General features: G+C 39.8%; 1 protein-coding gene across 1 annotated transcript; it reads left to right on the top strand.

Annotated features, from left to right (window-relative positions):
* Nucleotides 1-1,798: 1,798 nt before the first annotated feature.
* On the top strand, nt 1,799-6,170 carry LOC122833632 (amphoterin-induced protein 3-like). Its single transcript, XM_044121360.1, has one exon. It carries the CDS (start codon nt 1,799-1,801, stop codon nt 3,161-3,163), a length of 1,365 nt encoding a protein of 454 aa, XP_043977295.1. The 3' UTR covers nt 3,164-6,170.
* The last annotated feature ends 2,557 nt before the right edge of the window (nt 6,171-8,727 follow it).

Below are 8,727 nucleotides of genomic sequence, written 5' to 3'. Positions count from 1 at the left end.
GGAACTTTTTACCCTTTGACCTCTGCATCCAAATATACTCTTTGCGTACGGAAAGCTGTCTGAGCTTCAATTTATTTATTTGTTTGAAAATGAGAAGAAAGGACTGCAGAAGGTAAAGCCTGTCAATATTCTTTTACGTATGTTAACGTTAAACCTTCCTTTACATTTACAGACTAATGTATTTGCCACCCTAGTAAAGCCCTTTCATAGCTCTTACTCTTACACTATTGGAACAACCCAACCTGTAATTTGAGTACATTTGGTCAGTGGGAAAAATCCCACAAAAACCCATTGCTAATAGAAAACCACTAAGTGTTCTCCTATAATGGTGGATAAGGTTTCAGAATACAGAGAGAGGAATTATTTACCGTTAGTCTTAAATTACGGGTATCAAATTTCAGTCTGCAATGGCTAATGTCCTGCAACATGTTTACATGTTTCAGAGCTCTAGCAAACTCAAATAAAATAGTTGAATTAACTCAAGTTGTACTTATAATAACCTAATTATTTGATTCATATGTGCAGAAGCAGAGAGACATCTAAAAGCTGCAGGACACAGCTGGAGTTTAACAGCAGGGGTCTAGACTGTCCAAAGTCTCGGGTAATTTCTGTTTTCTGTGTCTCATTTTATGGGAGAAGCTTGATTTAGTGTCCGGACATGATCACACGTTTTGGATCATTCTTATCTTAAAGATTCAATTTTTAATTTTCTGGTTGAGTTCATAATGCTATGTACCATGACAAAACACCCAAATCCTTCAGAAAAGATCCAGTTTCAACAAATCAGAGATCCTCCAATTTACAAGTCACATTCCACAGGTAAAAATGCGAATAAATAAATCGGCAAACACTGAACCATGCAACGTAAATGGCTCCTTGTCCAACACTGCAGCCAGTGGCTCCAGAAATGAATACTACTGGACAGAAAAGAGTCAAGACTTACTGGAAGACTAGAAGGAGTCTAAACAATAGACAAACAAGAATAGTTGCATATCAAACTAAAGGCTGGGTTTTCCTAAAGAATTCAGGGTTGATGTGAATTATGCCACTGCAATATTATGTAGATTTTTTGTAAGGTTTTTTACAACATTAACAAGGAGTTCCACAAATATGTTTTTCTGTAGTTAAATTTTATTGAGAAAAAAATCATGTGGATTTATTCAGTGAAAGGTAATAAATAAAGGGGTGCTTAGATGATTAATCATTTGAGTCACTTATCAAAGACAAAAAAGGGGCAAATTTCTCATCAAAGCTGGCCAGGTGTATTTTTAACTTCAAAGAAAATAATCCTACTGAAATTCCCTAAAGCTTTGGATAAAATGTGAGCTTCATTTTTATGGCCAAGTAATGAAAACCTAAATAAAGTACTCATTAACAGATAAATTTATATATACTCGGAGTCTGTGATTGCTTAAAAAAATGCCTTCATAAAAAATAGCCTAAGGTGATACTTTCATGCAAAGTAATTTTTTTTAGGGAGAAATTGTCTCTTCCTCACCTGTCATTTGAGTTAGTAGAAGACCTTGTGAGGTAGTTTCCCTATATCTCTGCTAAAATGTCATAGCTTGCAAATAAAATAGCCCATGTCTTATTCTTGCCTTTTTTTTTTCATCTGATTATCATCTAGCCAGACGGAGCCAGAGGGGATTCAAGAATTTAAAGGATCCGACTCCCTGAATCATGACCTCTGAACACTTTCAAGTCCTTCTCCTCCTGCTGTTCTGCGTCCTCCACAGCTCTGAGCAGACCTGTCTGATTATCATCTAGCCAGACGGAGCCAGAGGGATTCAAGCCAATCATGACCTCTGAACACTTTCAAGTCCTTCTCCTCCTGCTGTTCTGCGTCCTCCACAGCTCTGAGCAGACCTGCCCTTCTAAATGCCTCTGCATGTCTGACACAGTGAGATGTAGCTCTGTTGGTCTGCACAAACTCCCTCAATCCCTGCCCTCCTTTCCCACCAACCTTGACTTCAGCCACAACCACATCACCTGGCTGGATCAGGACCCCTTAACCAAGACGCCCAGACTAGAAAAGCTCTGGATGGCCCACAATGAAATCCGTACATTGAGTCATAACTTGTTTCATAATGTGTCTGGCCTCAGACTGCTGGACCTGTCCTCCAACAGGCTTCAGATGGTGGAACAACACTACTTCCATGGGCTGTGGAGGCTGGAGGAGCTCCGTCTCTTCAACAATAGGATCACACAAGTGGAGGGCAGCTCGCTGAGTGGTCTGAGCAGCTTGAAAAAGGTTTACTTAAGCTTCAACCAGATCACACACTTCCCATTTTTCTCCATCCAGGATCACACTCACCCTTTTCTGGCTATGCTGGACCTGTCGTCCAACCGGATGTCGAGTCTGCCGTGGGAGGATGTGAAAGCTTTGCCACAGTTGGTGCAGCAGGGGCTGTACACGCACAACAATTCGCTCATCTGCGACTGCTCCATGTATGCCATGTTTTGGCACTGGAATCTGAGAGAATACAACTCGATCAAAGACTTTATGGATGAGCACACCTGCAATGTTAATGGGGACCCTCGTAGATCCATCCGGTTTTTTCGTGACAAGCGTTTCTTCCGGAACTGCACTGTAGAAAAATCCATCATGCAGCCTGTGACGGTTCTCCTCTCTGACGTGGTGGTCTTCGAAGGCGACAGGGTGCGTCTGGACTGCCAAACATCCCTTAGCAGCACAAACCTCTCATTTACATGGCTTTCCCCAAGTAAGGGCTTCATCACCCAAAGCAGCATGAATGACACACTTATTAGCATGTTCCCCGATGGCACCTTGGAGATACACGCAACCACGATCAACGACTCGGGTGTGTATCTTTGCACCGCTGTGGACATCAAACAGGCACTGAATGCAACACGTGAGGTGAATGTGACCGTGCTGTTGCCAGCAGCAGAGCCGTTCAACACTGGTTACACAACACTGCTAGTCTGCATGGTGACTTTGGCCCTCATCCTCGCGTACCTCTTCCTGACTCCATGTCGCTGCAGCTTCTGCAAACAGCCTCCGGCGCACTCCAACCAAGGCACCTTGTCGTGCATTTTCTCATCTTTTACAAGAGAACAACCCAACGCTGACACCTTGAAGCATGTGGCCTTCATGGAGCATCCAATGGGCGAAGAAAGGATAGAATGGATACCTCAAAGCTGAGGATAGGCCATGTTCTTTGGGTAGTTTGTCAGTAGAAACAGAAATTGATCAGAGTTCCGATCTTATTGTTTGGAAGAGTTGAGATGTCATTTGAGTGTAAACCCAGTAAGGAAAAACAAGCTCTAATGTCTCTTTTTCATCTTCAAGAGGGAAAAAATAAATACGTTTTCTGTTCCAACTCTTTTTAGTCTCATGACCAGATAGTCGATATAAAAGTTTCAGCAATGTTTTATTGCCCTCACTGTAGAGCTTTTATCACTCCTACAATTCAGCTAACAACTTTTTTTTTGTCACCCAGCCACAGCTGTATGAGGAGTATTTCTTGTAGGATCAGACTGATTCTGACTCACTTCTCACATAAAGTATTTAGTGCGAATTAAAACTCCCCCAATATGTTCTAGCTGAGTGACTGTGTGAACTGCATGAGTGTAGGTTTGGAAAGAAAAACAAAATGTTGACTTGTTGATCAGCTGCAGCTCTGATTGATTATTGTACAATGCCTGGGAAAAGTATTTACACTCTTGATTTTTGTTCTCATTTTGTCACATTACAGCCACAAACTTCAATGTATTTTCCTGGAATTTTACATGCTAGACCAACACAAAAAGGTGAGGTGAGGTGAAGTGGAAGGAAAAAGGTGCCTGGTTTTCAAATATGCTTTTCTTGAGGAGTGTCACAATGAATTTTTTTTTACAATCTAAAAACTGAAAAGTGTGGCTTACTGTTGTATTTAGCTCCTTTTACTCTGAAGCACCTTAAAAAATAATGTGTTACTTTCAAAAGTGAGCCCATATATCAGAGTTATTGGGAAGATGGATAAAAGACTTCAGACTAAGACGGAGGTTCACCTTGCAGCAGGGAAAAAACACTTACTATAGGGTTACAAATGACGAGTTTAAATTAAAGGACATTTCTGTATTGCAATGGCCTATACAAAGTTGACACACATAGCTAACAATCTGTGGAAAAACTTAAGTATTGATACTCACAAATGCTCACCATTAAAGCTGAGGCTTGAGCTATTGTGCAAAGAGTTTGCAAGATTGACATTCTTAAACTATGCCAAGCTGATAAGAGAAACTTGCAGAAGTAAATTACAGATAGCTGACTCTTGAGAGCCAAAACCACTAACATTCTCTAGTAAATGTTTAATGCCTTCAAAGAACCACTGCAATTACTCCTTTTTAATGTAGCTTTTATTTTTAGTTTTATTTTCTAATTGGGGCCTTTTAAAGATAGCCCGTTGTAATGAATTGTATTATGATGTCTGAGAGTAAAGGGAGCTTATCTGACAACGCATTTTATAGATTACCTTCCACTTGACATCTGCGGACTGCTTAGTGTTGGTCTAACACGTAACATTTTTAAATAAAAACAAAGTTTATGGTTGCATCGCCAAAAGAATATATATTAAAGTTTGAGAGATGTAAATAGCTACATGTAGGTCTATGGATCAGTCTGTCCTGAAAACTTTCCCATTTCCCTAATAGAGGATTTAGCACCTAATTAAGATCTAAATATCATCTTCACTTCCATGGCTTATCTATTAGAAAACAGAGGTTCCCCCCGGAGTAATCCATCATGCATATACATATCACATTCAAACCTGTTGCATTAATCTGCCAGAAAACAACCCTAAAAATTTCCATCTGCACTCTGCTTATCTGACAACTGGTGAAACAGAGAAATAAGGAGTCTCGACAAACAAAAACCAAGCAGCGTCTGGGCTGCTCTTCAAAGACGGCAACTCTTTGATCATGCACAGCCGAGATCTTTGAGCGCAGAGGAACAAACATGAGCACTAAATTTGAACTGAAGTGACAAATTCTTCAAGCAGCTCTGACGCGTAGCCAGCGGGAAGCATTACTTTGTATGGCTCTTTTTGTTATTTGTATGTAATGGGGCTTTTTGTATTTAATTGATCTCAACATGCTTGAAATGACAAAATTAGGCACTACAACGAGATTAAAGCAGCAGAGGATGGACTTGTATATACTTTCATGAAGGCGCACGAGCATGTGGGATAAGGAAAAAATATTGTGTTATTCTTGTAAAAGACTGAAGAGAGAGTAAGGCTGATTGAGCATGAAAGAGTATAAAAAACAACATCCCTTAAATAAAAGTAATCAATTTGTCCACACCCATGCTGCCATATTTCATTGAGTTTGTGTTTTAATCTTGATGCAAACAGCCAGTGGACTGTGGACGATTGAAGGGAGTTACATGTAATCCTTCATGTAAAGTCTAAGAGGTGCTGTCTGTATCTGTGCATCTCACAAAGAAAAACATGCTCTTTGAGTGGGCAACCTGAACAGAAACTCAAGCACAAAAATGGTAATCTATAATGAAACAGTGCATTAAACTGGAACAGAGTGGCTCTCACTGAGTCTCAGAAACTCTTTGAGATTAAGTCAAAATCTATCAGATGAGGAGAGCACTGCATTGTACTCTCTTGTTTCCATTTTTTTTTTCAAGCTGGGAAGCAACATTTAAATCCCTCAACAACGATTACACAACATACTGCTTTGTGCTACCGCGATGCAACGTCATGACAACCTTTTTTGGTTTTTATAGCCAGTGCAATAGAGACACAAACTGACACAACTGGGTTTGGCTTTAGTAGAATAACATGAGGACACACAATCAGATGCTTTGTTAATTCCTGTATTTTAAAAATCCCTCTAATCTGGTTCGGTTCTCTGACATGCACGCAGCTGGAGGTTGGATTTATGGTTTCTGATGTGATTTGATGAAAAGCAAAAACACAGATGACTAGATGTGAACATTTCAAAGGTCAAAGGATTATCAGCGGACCGCGTTTATGTAAGACAACTGCAATATAAGATTTAAGGAAACAGATACAGAAAAGAATGTCATGCAAGTGTGTTTGTGCAGCTTGAGCTGTTATTACATGTTTTCGCATTCTAACCACAGACTTTAATGTACTTTATTTGCATTTCATGTGATACGCATACATAAAATGTTGCATAGCTGTATTATAAAATGAAACCTGTAACAATACATGTTTTGCAAAATTAAAAATTAAAAAGTTGAAAGGAATCGCATGCTTTGGTTTTCTGCCTGCCCGCGGCAATACTTTGTAGAGCCAACTATGCAATTTCAGCTGCAGGTCATTTGCACACGTCTTTATCTGGAATTGCAATTGGTCTATTTTTCTTTGCAAAAAATATCAGTGTCAGTCATGGAAAGCATTGCTTTAAATCCACTTTCAAATGTTCCACTGGCTCTGAGTGACTTGAGATCAACACTTTGTCAGTTTTGGTGAGGTTGTGGTTGTTCTTTTTTTCAATGATGGCTCAATAATGTTTCTTTATAAAACCAATTTTAAACCTTGTTCACTAACGTTCTTTAGCAAACCTATGAGACCATCTCAGAACAGCTGGACTATAAATTGTCATAGATTGACTCTATTTACTAATTACCTGAATTTTGTTAGCAACTGGTTTTCTTTGAGGTTTAAAGGCAAATGCATGACACACGTTGATATTTTTTTGCAATTCATTTATCACTTCACTCCTACTTCAGAATTATATTCTGTTTTATGTGTGTCAATAACATTTAACATGACAAAATGTGAAAAAAAGTCACAGGGTATGAAAACCCTGCACACAAAAAACATGTTAAGAAAGATTTTATTTATTTCCATGGTATGATAAAGTGCAATGTCTTCATTTAGGAGCTGTGCATGTTCAAATTTAGTTCAGAGGGAGACGGACATATTTAGTTGGCTATAATTAAGACCGTTCCCTTAAGTCCTGTTTCATGCTAACAACTGCACAACATACCTTCCCAATAATCACGCCATAAAACTGAGTACTAATTTCCAGCCTACACACAAAGCCTACACGGCTCAGTCTGCCTGCCTTCTGCAAATTACCCAGATGTAAATGAAGCAGCCCCTGATGTTTGAAAAGATGCCCTTCTCCAAAGCAAAACACTCCATCAGGCTTCAATTAAGGCATACACTTCCCTTCCCAGATTAATTGTTTTTTTCCTAGTTCGGCTGGGTTCCCAGGGATTCAAAATCATCTTAGTCAAGAATCTAATTACTGTGAAAGGGGAGTTTTATCCTGAATAGCACGAGTTGAATTGCCTTCACTTGTAGAGGGATGCTTTGACTGTCAGCGTAAGCTATTACTGAGCTGTCAAAACAGTCATCAGGCAAGAGTGGAGGCACCCGGCTGTGTCAGATACATACGCATCTCTCAGACTAAGTGACATCCTCATACACAAGCCAATGGGAGGCCTGGTGTCACAAAAAGCCCTTATTCTGTTCTAACTAGAAACCCAGAATGAAGCATAAGCCTGAGAAATACGGCAGGCGTTTGTTTTTTTGAGCAGCCACAAGCCTGGGTAGTCTGCTCCCTGGATCTTTTTTGAGAGCTAGGTCAGTTGCTTCCAAAAAAAGATCAAAACAAATGCACACTGTTATAGCAGACAACAGGCTGTTTATCATACCTCTGGATCCGCAGGCCATGTTCCATGTTTACGAAGTGGCATTAAACCTGCGAGACGTCACACGAGCCAAACAGAAATCTGTGGGGAACGAAACACACATCAACGCCACATGCCAATAGGTAAATCATATTTCACTTCAGACATGCAAGTGAGTTACAAACGCACAGATCTAAGATTGTCAGGACGTTAGGCACAGTCTTCTAGGGCTGTTACATTTTTATAGTGCTGCGGTAAGTGGAATTTAGTTAGGCATTATCGGATTTGACAAGCACAATGGCTTTGAGTATTTTACATTTTATATACTGGCTCTAGTGACGTTTTATATGGCATCTTTTCATCTTTTATTCTTCCTCTGTGCAGTTCCTGACATAATTCTATAGTGATGCATCTGGTTAGATAGATAGCTACAGCTAAAGTTTAAATATGGGTAGTACATCCATTTCTTTTGTCTCTCTAAGTAAGGGAAGTAGTGTGAAGCAGGTTTTGAATAACAGAAAACCTAAGAGTAACTAAAAACATGTTATCACATAAAGGAAACAACAACAGATTTATTGTTTTATTGATGCTTTCTAATTCTCTAACACAGACAGCAAAAAGATGCAGAAAATCCATATTGGGCAATTTAAAAAGCAACTAAACCTGGTGAGACTCCTGAAATACTTACCCTTCACCAAGATGAACAACAAGGTCCTTTCATACGCCGATGCAAGAAAAAAATATATACCAGTGTTGTCATGGTCTGTTCTTACCTCACGGTCTCAAGTGATGACTCATGTGGACGACCTTCCATCTGACCTTACAACACAGCCAGGGAGAACGGACAGTCACGCAGGCAGTGGTGAGGGAACGGGATGAAGGTAAAGGCTGTTATTGAGCCCCCAGGCTGCTGCCAACAGGGGCCAGAACTTCTCACCTTTAACCATGCCAGATAGATACAGTGGAATGAAAAAGTTTTGCTCCCTTACAGATTTCTTCTCTTTCTGCTTTTTTGTGTTTGTAATTGTTTCAAACCATCAAACAAATGTTAACTTCGTGGTGGCGGAAGTGTAATGGTCAGGGGCTGCATTGTTGCTTTTACAATTGTT

Source organism: Gambusia affinis, linkage group LG01 (assembly GCF_019740435.1).
Source record: "Gambusia affinis linkage group LG01, SWU_Gaff_1.0, whole genome shotgun sequence".
Taxonomy (NCBI): Eukaryota; Metazoa; Chordata; class Actinopteri; order Cyprinodontiformes; family Poeciliidae; genus Gambusia; species Gambusia affinis.
Note: the sequence above shows the minus strand (reverse complement) of the source record. Positions and strands in the feature narration are given on the sequence as shown.

Coding starts and splice junctions, on each gene's coding strand:
- LOC122833632 (XM_044121360.1), top strand. CDS start 1,799: ATGACCTCTGAACACTTTCAAGTCCTTCTCCTCCTGCTGTTCTGCGTC.